Genomic DNA, 16,484 nt, shown 5'->3' on the forward strand with positions numbered 1-16,484 from the left:
AAAAATCTCAAAGATACAGTTTCAAAAACATCACCACCACAATATTGACAAAGACATCTTGACATACATAAGTTGACCTCAGGGAACACAATAAATGCTACAAAGTGTACAATAGCCAATGTTAAGACTAACAGACTAAAGTACTACAGAAATATTTGTCAATTACGCTTTAAATTACCTCATCAGCCCGTGCGCGGTCAATCTTGGATTTGAATTCCTCGATGGACTGATGAAGGCCACGATGGCTACCGAGTTGAGACTCCACAGAGGGCAGATCTTCGCCCCACTCAGCCCCATCAATGCGCCTCTGGTTCTCCTCCACCCAGGACAGGAGGTCCTGAATGTACTTGAGAGTGACTTCGTCGAGCTCAGGTCTTACTCGCTGAGGAGACTGCTGTAATGTTTGGGCGTGGGAGATCTGGGTCATAGCCACCTGGGTCATGGGCACCTGCGACACCGTCACACCAGACTTCAGACGCAGATTAAACTCACTGCGCAGGTTAACCAGACGCTCATGGAGACGGTACACCCTGAAAGAGCCAAAGGAGGACAGTTACAGATGTGATTACAAATCTGCTATGAGAATAAATGAGAAATTAATTATTATAGATATTATTTTAATTATTTAATGCATTAATTATTTAATACATATTTTCTGTAAAGCATTATTACAGAAAATAGTCTCTTATAAAAGAAAGTAAGATTTTTTTTTGTTTGTAAACAATTTAACTTTCTTTAAAAATGTAAACATTTCCCAGAATGTTTACCCTATATAAATAAATAAAGTACAGCATTCATATTTTTGGTTGATGAACACTGAATTCAAGCTTAAAGACTAGTACTGAGCAAAAACAATACAGTTCTAGCTGTACTTTAGATTATGACAGTAGAATATCATACTAACCGCCTGTACATCTGTTCTGCCTGTAGATGGCGCCCATCTTTAAGTAATTGCACATCGTTAAAAAGGTATCGGATCATGTTTTCAGCCTTGTTCAGATCTGTCTCTATCTCAGACGCATGCTGGATAGGCTTTCCCGCGCCCAGCAGACGTATGTCCTGCAAAAAAAAAGCAAAGTTAAAGCAATTTGCTGTAGGTTTTTCTTCTCAAAAGCTATTGGGTCTTTGGAATCAGGTAAAGGAATAAAATGGCTTTCAATCTCACCGTTTGTAACAGTGTTTCCACCTGGTTGAGCTGTTCCTCGCACAAACCTGACTCCATTTGCACCTTACTGACTATTCTCTGCAGACGCTCCAGCCTGTACATGTAACATACAAACAAGAACTCTTTACATAATTCACTTCAAACTAAATATTAAGAATAAAATGACTGGACAAAGGCTACACTAAACAATATTCAGACTTTACAGGCATTCAACATTCAGTCATTCAGAAAAACGTCAGCTGAATCACTCACACCCTCCTCTCACGGAGCAGGTACTCCAGTCCATGGCTGTCATTCATAAAGGCCATTGCTAATAATCCTGATAATGCTAAATCACAGTCCAGAGAGGTTTATTTCAGAGCGGAGGCGCACAGAATCGGCTATTGATGTTAAGAAGTGCTGCTGTAACTGATAAGACTCATAAACATTCTGCAGAGCAGCAGCGAGTCTGTCTTGTGACAAATATTTTCAAAAGTGACGCCCCATGTTTCTTTTGCTAAATGCTATTTAATAACAAAACTAATGCATTTATTTTGATGAAAAAAAAATCTTAAAAGGATCGTTCACCCAAAAAATGAGAATTCTGCATCATTTACTCACCCTCAAGTTGTTTCAAAAATTTCTTTCTTCTGCTGAGCACAAAAGAAGATATTTTAAAGAATGTCAGTAACCAAACAGTTTATGGGCCCCATTGACTTCCATAATATATTTTTTTTATTTAGCCCACCAACTGTTTGATTACCCATGTTCATCAAAATACTTTTTTGTGTGTGTGTGTGTGTTCAGCAAAAGAAAGAAATTTTGGAACAACTTGCGGGTGAGTAAATATTGACAGAATTTTCATTTTTGGGTAAACTATCCCTTTAATGACTGTAATGAAAGGTTAATGCTTTTAGAACTGAAAACAGAGGGGGAAAATAATTCAAATAAAAAACCAAAACAAATTACATTAAAAGTAAAGGGGAGTCTTTCAACATTTGCTAATTCAGTAGAAGATTATTATTGTTTAAGATCTGATAATTATCAATTAGTATAGTTGAAGTTTCTTGTTAGGGCAAGTCAACTGATTCTGGAGATCTTTTTTTTTCTTGCAAGGTAGCTTGCATGAGGTAACTAAAACTGTTTAGATTATCTACAAAACATCTGAACACAACAGCATCATACATTTTACTTCTTTAGTTCAATACTTTTTGAACCATGGTATTATTGCAATATACCCCTTTAAACAGTCAGGGTTATTCAAATGAATCATTGTACATACTGTACAAACAAAGAATAATGGTTACACTTTACAATAAGGTTCATTAACTACTTTAGTTAATATGAAATAATAATGATAAAAGAGTCGTATTTATTGACATTAGTTAATGCACTGTGAAATAACATGAATAATGAACTAACTAACGTTAACAAAGCTTAACAAATACAGTATTGCTCATGGTTAGTTAATACATTATCTATTGTTAACAAATTAACCTTATTGTAAAGTGTTACCAAAATAACCATGAGAAGTTATTATAAAGAATTCTCACCGTTCAAACTCTGAGCGTAACAGTTTCTCTCGTTCCAGAATGGCCACGTGCAGGCGGCCCCATTCCTTCTCCACATCAATAGGGTGGTAGCTGGGGGGAACCTTGACCTGACCTGCCTGCACAGCACCCTGGTGCCAAACAAACCCCATGCATAAAGTCAAATCTTGGTAAAAACATGTTAAGAAAACTCAGAGTGTTATGTAAAAGCCCAAAAGGACTTTACTACATGCTTGTTTAAAAGGTAATTACTACTGTGGAAAATTTCATTTACCTCGAATGACTTGTAAATAAGCTTGGAGCGATTTTTGTCAGTCTCCTTGGCTGGTAGTTCCGTCTCTTTGAACCTCAGAAACTGACGCCAAAGAACCTACCACAGAAGGGAAAACAGTCTTATCATAATTTACCAGCTACTATCTATTTTTTTTATTGTTTAGGACACTTTTCTATAGTACAAAAGCATGCATTTATGGTCACAAAATAATACTTGATTAAGGTTATGACATAATAGCTATTTTATACATTTTACAACACTTCTAACTGGTAAAGAATAGTGAATTACTGCACCATTTCATAATTACATATATGCACATACATGGATCATGGGACTAACCTCAATCTCCTCATAGCTGGAAGGGAACTTGCGTTCCTCAAACACAATAATGTGATGCCTGATCCACTGGAGTAACATGGTCACCAGCTCGTAGTACTCTTGCCAGCGCAACTCCAACTCCTGAACATGTCAATAAAAATATTTAACATCAATGATAACAATATCAATGGCTCATTATACTTTTATAATTATTTATATTTTCAAAACACCCACATTGGCCTTGACTCCATCACGAACGTCAGGAACTCTTGGCATGACATCATACAAAGAGGACACATACGTGATGATGGACTTCTCGTCTGGATGTGGCACATCCACATCTGCAGAAAGGGAAAATAAACTACCATCATTATGTACACTAGTGTTCGGAAGTTTGGGGTCTGTAAATGCTTTTTAAAGGGATAGTTTCTCCCAAAAATGAAAATTTTGTCATTACTTACTCACCGTCAAGTGGTTCCAAATCTGTTTGAGTTTCTTTCTTCAGTTGAACACAAAAGAAGATATTTTAAAAAATGTGGGTAACCAGACAGTTGACGGCACCCGTTGACTTCCAGAGTAGAAAAAAAAAAGTCAATGGGTGCCATCAATTGTCTGGTTACCCACATTTTTTTTTTTTAAATATCTTCTTTTGTGTTCAACATGAGGGTGAGTAAATTATGACAATTTTTTCATTTTTTTGTGTGAACTATCCCTTTATTGTTTTCGAAAGAAGTTTGTTATGCATACCATGGCTGCATTTATTTGATCAAACAGAATTATTGTGAAATATTTTAACAATTTTAAATAACCGATTTTCATTTTAATATTATTTAAATGTAATTTACTCCTGTGTTACCAAAACTGAATTTTTTAGCATCATTACTCCAGTCTTCAGTGTCACATGATCCTTCAAAAATCATTCTAATATGCTGATTTGCTGCTCAAGAAACATTTCTTAATATTATCAATATTGAAGACAGTTGTGCTGCTCAATATTTTTGTGTAAACCATTAAACATTTTCTTTTTCATGGCTCTTTGATAATTAGAAAGTTCTAATTAGAAGGAACAGCATTTATTTGAAATAGAAATCTTTTAGAATATTATAAATGTCTTTATCAGTTAACAACTTTTGATCCATTTAAAGCGTGATTTCTGAACTATAGACTGAACTAAACACTATTAGAACTGTTAAACAGGCATAAAAATATTTTACAAGCCCATTAAATCCACTAAGATCTTCTCCCTATGTTTACCTTCAGGATCCAGCAAGCGTGTGACCCCCATGTCTCTCTCTGCTATGCTGAAGGCCTGCTCCAGATTCTCCAGGTTGGTCTGTCTGTACACCTTATTCATGTCAATCAAATTCGGCCTAGAATGAAAGACAGAAGACACAAAATGCAATACTTTCCATTGTAGCAAACAAAAAAATCAACAGGTATGAATTGTGAACCGTTAAAATGGAAATTTCCCCCAGATCTCATTTGGAAGCATACTTGCAGATCATATATTTAACTGCACACTGCTTGGCCAAACCTGGAGGCTATGTAAATATCTGTGCCAGTGCCTGGGCAGGAGAAGGCAAGATAGATTTATCTTCACAGGATTTAAAAAAAGCCTCTGTCTTATGTGACTAAGTACTCACTCAACAGCAATCACCGCAAGGCGCCAAAAACAATTACAGTAAAATACTACACGCACACACAAGCTCTGCAGCCTCTTAGGGACATGAAAACCTGAAAGTCTAGCAAAACAAAATAATCTTATAGTGTACACTTGCTAATTTTCTAAAATTACGCACAAAAAATTGACAATGTTAGTTAAATCTCTAAAAGCTACAATGACAAAGGCAGAATTGCTTTGCTTCCTTATTTCAATATAATTTTTTTTAACCAAAAAAAACAAAGCATTCATACGACTGATTGGCTGTCTGGCTGAGCAGGTAGCACGGTTGGCCCCAGGGAAGCTCGGCATCCGAGACATACACCTTTCTGTAAGAAAACCCATCTCTACTTAGGGTGGAGAGCCTTTGCTCCATGCCATGTTCAAAATCTCCGCTTTGGGATCCACCACTTGAGCAGGCACCAGGGCTGATGGACCACTGGCTCGAATCGAATGAAGCCTCTGACGGCACATCTTCACACAGCATGACCACTCGGTCCTCCAGGTCACTGACGGATCCGTGGCTGGACGTCCTGCTGCGAATTTTCATGGAGCGGAACTTCTTCTTGAGACTGGACATTGTGTTTGATTCAACAAATCAATCCTCAATTCTTTGAAACGTGTGCATTCACGCAGGGTGCAGATTGGTATTTTTTCCTCAATGAAAATCACTATCCAGTCAACGGTTAGCAGCGTTGTTCCTTAGAAAAAACACCCTCCATCTTATGTCAAGCTTTGAGAGCTTCAACTGCACTCCACTGCAGTCTGTTTACTGTCCCAATGGCGTTCAAATACTAATCTGTATATGTTGTTTAAGTCGCAAGCGAGAGTGAAGACAAACTGCTCCTTATTTGCTCAAATCTCAAGAGTCATCTGTGTCTGGTAGTGTAGGGTGAACCTGAGCTATGCAGCTAGATGCTGAATGATAAAAACACACCCTCTGGGGATCCTTTCAGATTTAACACGCCCTCACTACAGGATTCCGGTTTCAAACTTTTTTTCACATGAGCCAATTCAAGCATACTTGAACCTAATCCTGCAAAATTTGACGCAAACCCAAGTGAATTTGTTTCTTGATTGAGAGGTTTTTGTATCAAGGCTGTAACAGGTCAGCAATTGTTAAGATGTTGCATGACGGTTTCTTGAGTCCCATGTGTGACGGCTAAGTGTGCACATGAAGATGCAAACAGGTGAATACCTTTAAGTATGGCATGACAGATCTTGTTTCTTGTCAAACATCACTAGGTATATTAGCTCATAAATTATAGCCCCAACAAGGAGCAGAAAGGGTCTGTGATTGACACGGCAAATACAGCTAACAAGTCTGAACTTCATAAACAGCCCAGAGATACAAGCATATTTGTTATTTCTCAGGTGCTAAGATCACTTTATAAACTATTTTTTGTTTTTCCTCAAAATTCTGCCTCTTTCACATGAGCACAATGGCTTAATGTATCTGGGGAATGTGTTCTAAATGCTAAGCCACAGTTCTAAGAACTTTTTCCCTTTTTACAAGGAGTTTCTACCTGTGTTTATGGATGATGGCATTGAAGAGCCTGCCATCTCTCCAGCTGGTGGTGAAGTTATCACACCGCAGGCCATGGTAGCCCTCAACCATCCGCTGAGACCACAGGAGCAGCTTCTCCTTGGCGGTCATATCATCTGACTGACCGTTCACCTGGATATCGGAGATCTGACGGAGCAAAGGAAGACAGTGTAAATATGCTTTCAATAAAACAAATTATGTATTATTATATGAAAAAACTAGTACTGTCAAATTGATTAATCGCATCTAACATAAGTTTGTGTTTACAAAATATATATATGTGTGTGTATATATATATACATTTTTTTTATAGTCTTTTTTTAATAATACATCATATCTTTACTGAAACAATATATATATATATATATATATATATATATATTGATTTGGTTTACTATGACTAGTTAGATGTAGTTATAGTTATTATTTTTTTGTAATACATTGTTTTATTGAAACCATATTTGAATTGATTCTACTTTATTGTTTTACATATAGTACTTTAGTATACTATGACAGTTGTAGGTATAGACTCAGCAACTATAACTACAAATATCATATTAAAATAAAAAAAAGCAGAATCAATGTAAATATGCCTTCAATAAAACAAATTATGTACAGTGGCATGGAAAAGTATGTGAACCCCTTGCAGAATCTGTGAAAATGAGAATTATTTTAATAAAATAAGAGGGATAATAAAAAATGTTATTTTTTGTTTAGTACTGTCCTGAGTAAGATATTTTACATTAAAAGATGTTTGCATTTAGTTCACAAGACAAAACAATAGCTGAATTTATTAAAATAACCCCATTCATAAGCATGTGAACCATTGATTCTCAATACTGTGTGTGGTTACCTGATGATCTACAACTGTTTTTATGTTTTGTGATGGTTGTTCACGATTCTCTTGTTTGTCCTGAGCAGTTAAACTGAGCTCTGTTCTTCAGAAAATTCCTCCAGGTCCTGCAGATTCATCAGTTTTCAAGCATTTTTGCATATTTGAACCCTTTCCAGCAGTGACTGTAGGAATTTGAGATTCATCTTTTCACACTGAGGACAACTGAGGGACTCAAACTCAACTATTAAAAAAGGTTCAAACATTCACTGATGCTCCAGAAGGAAACACGATGCATTAAGTGCCGAGGGGTGAAAACTTTTGAATTCAAATATCAAGGTAAATTGTACTTAATTTTTCTGCCGGGAAACATGCGAGTATCTTCTGTTGGTTGCGAAGGGCAGTACTAAATGAAAAACAATGATATTTAAACAAAATAAGAAAAATTGTGACATCTTCATCCTGTTCAAAAGTTTTCACACCCCGACTCTTAATGCATCGTGTTTCCTTCTGGAGCATCAGTGAATGTTTGAACCTTTTTTAATAGTTGAGTTTGAGTCCCTCAGTTGTCCTCAGTATGAAAACACAGATCTCAAAATCCTACAGTCACTGCTGGAAAGGGTTCAAATATGCAAAAATGCTTGAAAACTGATGAATCTGCAGGACCTGGAGGAATTTTCTGAAGAACAGAGCTCAGTTTAACTGCTCAGGACAAACAAGAGAATCGTGAACAACCATCACAAAACATAAAAACAGTTGTAGATCATCAGGTAACCACACACAGTATTGAGAATCAATGGTTCACATGCTTATGAATGGGGTTATTTTAATAAATTCAGCTATTGTTTTGTCTTGTGAACTAAATGCAAACATCTTTTAATGTAAAATATCTTACTCAGGACAGTACTAAACAAAAAATAAAATTTTTTATTATCTTCACACAGCATGACCACTCGGTCCTCCAGGTCACTGACGGATCCGTGGCTGGACGTCCTGCTGCGAATTTTCATGGAGCGGAACTTCTTCTTGAGACTGGACATTGTGTTTGATTCAACAAATCAATCCTCAATTCTTTGAAACGTGTGCATTCACGCAGGGTGCAGATTGGTATTTTTTCCCCAATGAAAATCACTATCCAGTCAACGGTTAGCAGCGTTGTTCCTTAGAAAAAACACCCTCCATCTTACAGTATGTCAAGCTTTGAGAGCTTCAACTGCACTCCACTGCAGTCTGTTTACTGTCCCAATGGCGTTCAAATACTAATCTGTATATGTTGTTTAAGTCGCAAGCGAGAGTGAAGACAAACTGCTCCTTATTTGCTCAAATCTCAAGAGTCATCTGTGTCTGGTAGTGTAGGGTGAACCTGAGCTATGCAGCTAGATGCTGAATGATAAAAACACACCCTCTGGGGATCCTTTCAGATTTAACACGCCCTCACTACAGGATGCATTAAGTGCCGAGGGGTGAAAACTTTTGAATTCAAATATCAAGGTAAATTGTACTTAATTTTTCTGCCGGGAAACATGCGAGTATCTTCTGTTGGTTGCGAAGGGCAGTACTAAATGAAAAACAATGATATTTAAACAAAATAAGAAAAATTGTGACATCTTCATCCTGTTCAAAAGTTTTCACACCCCGACTCTTAATGCATCGTGTTTCCTTCTGGAGCTTCAGTGAATGTTTGGCCCTTTTTTAATAGTTGAGTTTGAGTCCCTCAGTTGTCCTCAGTATGAAAACACAGATCTCAAAATCCTACAGTCACTGCTGGAAAGGGTTCAAATATGCAAAAATGCTTGAAAACTGATGAATCTGCAGGAGCTGGAGGATTTTTCTGAAGAACAGAGCTCAGTTTAACTGCTCAGGACAAACAAGATACTCATGAACAACCATCACAAAACAAAAAAACAGTCGTGGATCATCAGGTAACCACACACAGTATTGAGAATCAATGGTTCACATACTTATGAATGGGGTTATTTTAATAAATTCAGCTATTGTTTTGTCTTGTGAACTAAACGCAAACATCTTTTAATGTAAAATATCTTACTCAGGACAGTACTAAACAAAAAATAACATGCATTTTTTATTATCCCTCTTATTTTATTAAAATAATTCTCATTTTCACAGATTCTGCAAGGGGTTCACATACTTTTTCATGCCACTGTATAACATAAAACTATTATAAACAATGTTTGCAGTCTTATCGGTAAATTTGATTCATAGTTTAAAATGTGCAATTTGTTGCTTTTCCAATAATGAAAAACTACCCTATAATGCTCTATTTAAGCTAGAGAAAAAAGTATACTTTAATTACTCTCAATGTTGCCAAGATACTACAGACAAACATTGTGGTTAGCAGTGATCATAAGATTCGTTTATAATAAGAGGCTTGTTCAATTTTTAGTCTGTGATTTTGCATGTGTTTGTTCCTCTGGTGACTCATCATCAGGATTCCCCTTTGGATAATTACTGCTCAACGGCTAAAATCAAGTTTCCTCCAATTATAAGAGTTTTGTAGGGAAGTCTGCTTGGTCTAAACCTCTGGATCCTTATATTGAGGATGTACACAATGACTCAGACACGGAAACACGTCCTCCACCCTCGCAGCCCAGCTTTATGAGAGCCAAGAGGGGCATTTAAGGTTCCTTTCCATGCAGGATTCCTTTCTTTCCTCTCGATAAAACATTTTTCATAAACTTTAGTGGTGACAATAAGATTTTTAAAAAATATGGCATTTGGTACAGAGTGCATAATTTAAGCTAATTGCTGTGACCAATTCTGGTGTATTTGTATTGTATTAGGACCTTTACTCTAGGAATTCATTAATTTGATTTAATGTTTATTTATTTAATATGTCTGACCAGAAAACCAACTCAACTTATAACTTGTTGAAAATAACAAAAATGGGACCTTTTCTAAAAGTTCTGTACAAAAGCTTTTGTGAAATGACAAATGCACAACCTTAAAAGCTTTGTGCCAAGATACGCACTTTTTAAAAAATTGAAGGAAAAGAAAACAATTAAGATGCATTCCCAACCAAAAACAGAACGGTTGGTCTCATGAGTCACCAAACCACCAATGCCAGCGTGCCTGCTTCCACTTCCTTAAGGGAACGTGTGAGTCACCAACCGAAATGGACACCGTCCCAGCCCATAATCCCCCACAGGCTCACTGTGACATCAAAGACGGATCCCAGAAAAAAAGCATAACAAATGTGCTCCAGTCTCCTCATAATGAGAGAAAACATTGAGCAGCAATCCAATAACAATAGTGCATTGGCCTAGAAAACCAACCATCTGTACCTGGCACAAAATTCCTGTTGGTTCTCTTCATTGTTTTATCTGACATTTTTCTTATGAATGAAAATCAAGTTTATGCTCAACTTAACATGAGGTTACTTTGCTGTGTTTTGTAGGCGGCCTGAGTTTTATAATTGGTACATTAACGAAAAGTGATCTCTGTATCACTGTTGCCAGATGATTCATTAAACCCTGTCACGAGTCTGCACAGATGTCTGTGTTACAGCAATAGTAACAGAAGTCGAGAGTCTAAAACATGTAAAAACGGTGAAAAGGGAAATGAAAATCTGTGAAGAAAAACTAAAGACAGCATATAAAAGCTAATAAGAGTGTGTCTGCTCTGTGTAAGTAGCGCACAATCAGTGCTACACCAGACCTGGAAGTGAAGAATGATGGTCCATATTAGCCCAAGGGTCAGTTTTGGATTTCCATCCGCGATGTCGTCATTTCTTATGTTTACCAGTTTCACCTGTCAAACAATGAAGTCTGTGTTAACCAGTGAAACTGTATAAGGACAGGGTTTTCAATCAGGAGTCCATAGACCCCTGTGGGTTTGTAAAGGTACTGCAGGAGGCCCATGAGGAAGAAATTAACATTAACTCATGATCTGTAATGAGAATGCTAGCTAATGTTTTTAATAAAAAGTTATTATAACATCTGACTAATAAAATCAAGTTTTATATATTTGTAATATATCCCTGACCCCAGATGGTAAAACAAAAAGATAAATATATAAAAAATGGCTTATGAAGTGTTCGGTTCACTGTACCTGTCTATGTTTGAGGAAGTCCAGTGCGATCTGTACATTCTGTAGTTTGTGAAAGCGCATGCGACCCTTCTCTCTGGGCTGGAAAAAAAAATAAAAGAAGAGATTAAAAAGGGAAGATGAGTTCTCAAAGAATTAAATGCGATTATGAGAAGACAGAGATTATAGATGTACTGAAATGAATGATAAAAATTACATTAACTAAACAAACAAAACAATAACTAGGGTAGGGATGCACCAGCACCGATATAGGAATATTACAATAACGTCTTGCCTGTTTTAAACACAAAAATATGCTAAATGAGACCAGAAGATGAAATTGAACATCCAAACAAACAAAACTGCTTAGAACTTTTGAACTGCATAAAGACTATTTAAATTGGAAAAAAATCCAATATTTCTTATATATAACTGATATAACCTATACAGATTTCAAAAATGGTAGTTATAGGTTAATTGTGCATCCCTAAGATAAAGTAAACCATAACTAGACAAATTCACAATTTCTTTCTAATATCTTACACATCTCATGAAAGAAACAATGCATTCTATTTTTAAAAAATGCAGAAACTACACTCTAATATTTTAAAATCAACTGCATTGTACTAGAACATAACCAAATTATTCTGAAAACCAAGAACCAGAAATATTCCAGCTTCATTATCTATGAATTTATGAACCTGAATATAAATACACCCACTATTGCCAAAATGTGGACAAAATGCACCAGCATACAATAAGAACATGCAGTGACACTTGTCAATCAGTCATCACAATAAATAGCCAATCAAAAGCTAAGCTGTCCCATGAGCCAGGCTCTTATTGGCTTGCAGTGCATGATGTCACTAAGGTTTTCAATGGATCCCATGTCTGCAAACATGAGAAGACATGAATCGATGCATAACTAAAACGAATTTAAATTCCTAAAACCCTGCAGTTAATGGATCCCTGAAAGTGAATGCAATGCATTCCAAAACATTCCATCACAAAAACAAGAAACGCAAACACTGAATAACCACCCTGACTTTTTAAGTCTTATAGAGTGCAACAGTTGGGTTCCGAAAGTAAAAACTCCAATCAGCCATCAGCCTGCATAATTTTAGCTTTTTTTAAATAATCATGTTTAACAGTAGAATTCCTATTGAAAAACTACATTACCCATGGTGCTGTACTGTACAAATCACACCAATCAGAGAGTCGAAAAAAGCAACAAGTTCCAAAATAGATCTTTAGCTCCACCCACTCATATGAAGCACTGCGAATGATGTAATCGAGTCCATCTCCCTACACTCTCAAAATATTGAATTGTTTGTGGATATATATGCATATTTTGCAATAAACTTAATACATATTGTTTTTTATATACATAATCAACATTTGTAAATGAGTAGTTCTAAATTGCACCATCATTTTTAATTTGATTAGCTGTTCGCAATGCTTAATGGCATTGTAGTTCTTTCCCTCACTAAAACCATTAAAGGGGTGGATGATTATGATTTCACCTTTTTAACTTTAGTTAGTGTGTAATGTTGCTGTTAGAGCATAAACAACATCTGCAAAGTTACACCGCTCAAAGATCAATGCAAAGGGAGATATTTTCTTTTGAAGAATTCGCTGTTTAAGGACTACAAAAAACAGCTGTTAGGGACTACAACAAGCTTCTTCCCAGGTTAGTGACATCACTAACCCTAAAATTTACATAAACCCTGCCCCCGAGAACATGCAACAAAGGGGACAAGTTCATGTTGGGCTGTTTTAGAGAAGAGGAAGAGTTGCTGTAGTAGAGTGTTGTTGCCATGTCGTCATTTTACGCTGGACTGCTTCATAAACGAGGGTCAATTCAATGCTGGATTTGCACAAAAGATTAGCATGACGGCACATGCTACTCAATGAGTTGAATCAACTCCACAGCAACTACATAAATTTATCCACTAACCATTCAGAAACGTTCAGTTGCATTCTAAAAGTTGTAACTTCTTCCTGAGTCTCTCCATCAGTTTCTGACTCTGGTTTAAACAATGTAAGGCTGAACACCGTTACTGACAATCATCATTTTGGCTGTGTAAGATTCTCCAGCTTTGTTGTTGAGCAACTGAAGTGTGAGCTGTTAAAGCTCTCTTCTGGAAAGGGGACTGGGAGCAGCAGCTCATTTGCATTTAAAGGGGCACACACAAAATCGGCGTGTTTTTGCTCACACCCAAATAGGGGCAAATTTGACAAGCTGTAATAAATGATCTGTGGGGTATTTTGAGCTGAAACTTCACAGACACATTCTGGGGACACCAGAGACTTATATTACATCTTGTAAAAGGGGCATTACACAGTCTTGAACCTTTGTCTTTTTGTCCAATTTTCAAAAACTTTTTTTGCTTCAAATCAAAGTTTGTGTTGTGATTCACCTTGTAGCTGATTGGCTTGGTTCATGGCTTATAACTCTTTAACAAAGACTATATTAAAAACTCTATGGGAAATATGAAGAAAAAAAAAAATTCCGGAACCAACACCGCTGAAAAAGGGAGCGGGCACTGTTGCACTCTATACAAATAGTAGTGTGATTTCTTTTACTTTTTACCTGAATACTTTCTCGAACATGGGGAGAGGACAACACTGTCAACAAGCGACGCGATAAAGGAAGTGACATCATGCACAACACATTTCCCCTGGCAGTGACACATGCCACACCCCTTTCCGGGGAGGCGAGCCGGAAATTTTCAGACCCAACTCACCAACCGTGAATTCCTGACAACGTCTCGCTCCCTCGGCTACCACAGCAAGAGCATCGCAAGAGAGGAGGCAAAGGCAAAGGGGTCAAGGTCAGGGCAGAGGTGAGCAAACAGGAAGTTGAAAAAGGAATGGTCAAGGGGGTCAAACCGGTGCAGAGTTGAAACTGAGGTAGAAAATGTCAGATTGTTAATGTGTTAAAGGAGTGAGACGCAATGCAAAAGAGACAAAGTCACAGTAGAAGTGCTTATCAGGATGGGGAGATGTGAGGAGACATTCATTCCTACCGACACATTTCTGTATGCATGGTTACACCCACCGGTCATACAGATCTGAATGCCACATGTCAACCATTGATGCATGCAAAACAAATTTGAGGAACACGACTTTGAGGGTGTTAAAAATATAGGACTATCCAATCAGATGCAGACTTCAAGGGTAACTTCACTTAAACACAAACTATAAGGTCTATAAAGCAAGAGGACACAGATAGAGGAGAGGCTTATGTTAAGGGAGCAGATCCAGGTAGTGAGAGTTAGCCTTGCAAAAGCGGAATTTTTAGACTGATGTTTGGTTTTGAATAGGGTTGTGGAAGGGAAATCTGATCCCACATCAGCATTAACTTACCAGTGTCTCTCCAGACAGCACCTCCAGCAGCGAGATGAGGTTGTGTCCATCTCTGAGATCCTCGTACAGGTCTGTGATGTGTCGCTGGGCCTGAAAAAGACAGGAAATAATTACAAATTATGGAAATTGTGAGAAGTGGAACACTACATGTTCAAGGCAATACTATGCTATTTAATATCAACAGTTCTCCAGAACACTTGATTATAATTGATTGACTGTTTAGCATCATGAAATCAAATACTTTTATATAATGATCACAAAACTGCATAACTGACCATTGTCAAAGGCAACCTATGGAAGCTTGTTTCCATCATGAAATAAAAAATAAAAAAAGGTAATTATGATTTTTTATCTCGCATTTCTGACTTTATATCACACAATTCTGACTTTATAACTCACAATTTTGAGTTTACATCTCACAAATGTGTTTATATCTCGCAATTCTGAGAAAAAAAGTCAGAATTGTGAGATAAATACAGCTGCGAGATATAAAGTCACAATTGCGAGTTATAAAGCCAGAATTGTGTGATATAAAGTCAGAATTGAGAGTTATAAAGTCAGAATTGTGAGATATAAACGTGTTATAATGACTGACTTTTTTTCTCAGAATTGCATTTATATTTCACAATTCTGACTTTATAAGACGCAATTGCGAGTTTATATCTCACAAATCTGAGAAAAAGATCAGAATTGTGAGTTTATATCTCGCAATTCTGAGAAAAAAAAGTCAGAATTGTGAGATAAAAAGTCGCAATTACCTTTTTTAATTTTTTTATTTAGCAACCACTAGTCTTTTGTAGTACATTACAAAATGTAATTACTTTTACTTTACATTAAGGTGAAAACATTATACATAATACACTATCATTCAAATATTTCGAGCCAGTACGATTTTTTTTTTCCTTTTTGTAAAATGTATTATTTTATTTAACAATTAAACTGATCAAAAGTGACAGTTAATAATGTTACAAAATATTTCTATTTTAAATAAAAGCTGTTGTTTTGAAATTTCTATTACTTTAAGAATCCTTAAAAAAATCCTGTTTTGAACAAAAATATTAAGCAGCACATCGATTTCAACATTGATAATAATAAGAAATGTTTCCTAAAGCTGCAGTTCGCGATTTTTGGCCCTCTAGCGGTTAATAAACAGAACTGCACGCGTCTTGCGAAAGAACATTGTAGCCGGAGCTACTTTTCTCCGTGTATGTCTATGGTAAGTCACGCAGTTACTGTGATACTCTGCGGCGGGTCCTACTACAGTAGTCCAGTCTGAAATAATCCAAATATAAACACTTATTATAAGTGTACCATAATGATTCAGGGTAAGACCAAACACTGTTTGTACACTGACCCTACACTTTTGAATTGTATTGTATTTAAAATAATTTTACAGTATGTCAACTACTTGTTAGGTAAGTTTATTTTTTGATAATGACCATTTGACTATACATTACTATTTGTTTTATAATCATCCCATATTTCTTGCATTCTTTCATATTCTTCTCTACCTTTTTTAAAATAAAGTTTTAAGTTAAAGATAAATTTACCATAAAAATCCATTTTGTAAGCATTAAGACTACAAACAAAAAATACAAACAACAAATATTATGATGCTTCCAGTGTCTGGAGAAAATATTGAGCAAAGGTCATTTGAACTAACCTTTCTCACAAAAAACAAAAAAAGAAAAAAAACTTCACATTGTGAGCTCTTCTATGTGACTCATTTTATAACGTGGGAACCAAC

The 16,484-nt window shown here is 36.3% G+C and overlaps 1 protein-coding gene across 24 annotated transcripts in view; it reads right to left on the reverse strand.

Annotated features, from left to right (window-relative positions):
• Positions 1-16,484, reverse strand: part of pleca (plectin a) — a 122,613-nt gene that overhangs the window by 22,776 nt on the left and 83,353 nt on the right. For 17 of the 24 annotated variants that reach the window (XM_048202386.1, XM_048202387.1, XM_048202385.1 and 14 more), the window contains 13 exons: positions 14,738-14,827; positions 14,116-14,151; positions 11,393-11,470; positions 11,000-11,092; positions 6,473-6,639; positions 4,541-4,656; positions 3,521-3,627; positions 3,308-3,427; positions 2,969-3,064; positions 2,698-2,825; positions 1,166-1,259; positions 905-1,059; positions 179-530 (listed from right to left, as the gene is read on the reverse strand). In XM_048202386.1, the coding sequence (XP_048058343.1) occupies positions 179-530; positions 905-1,059; positions 1,166-1,259; positions 2,698-2,825; positions 2,969-3,064; positions 3,308-3,427; positions 3,521-3,627; positions 4,541-4,656; positions 6,473-6,639; positions 11,000-11,092; positions 11,393-11,470; positions 14,116-14,151; positions 14,738-14,827 (1,632 nt within the window). The remainder of the gene's footprint in view (positions 1-178; positions 531-904; positions 1,060-1,165; positions 1,260-2,697; positions 2,826-2,968; positions 3,065-3,307; positions 3,428-3,520; positions 3,628-4,540; positions 4,657-6,472; positions 6,640-10,999; positions 11,093-11,392; positions 11,471-14,115; positions 14,152-14,737; positions 14,828-16,484) is intronic. The other 7 variants (XM_048202391.1, XM_048202390.1, XM_048202410.1 and 4 more) reach the window with 1 other exon arrangement.

Source organism: Megalobrama amblycephala, linkage group LG9, assembly GCF_018812025.1.
Source record: "Megalobrama amblycephala isolate DHTTF-2021 linkage group LG9, ASM1881202v1, whole genome shotgun sequence".
NCBI classification, from domain to species: domain Eukaryota; kingdom Metazoa; phylum Chordata; class Actinopteri; order Cypriniformes; family Xenocyprididae; genus Megalobrama; species Megalobrama amblycephala.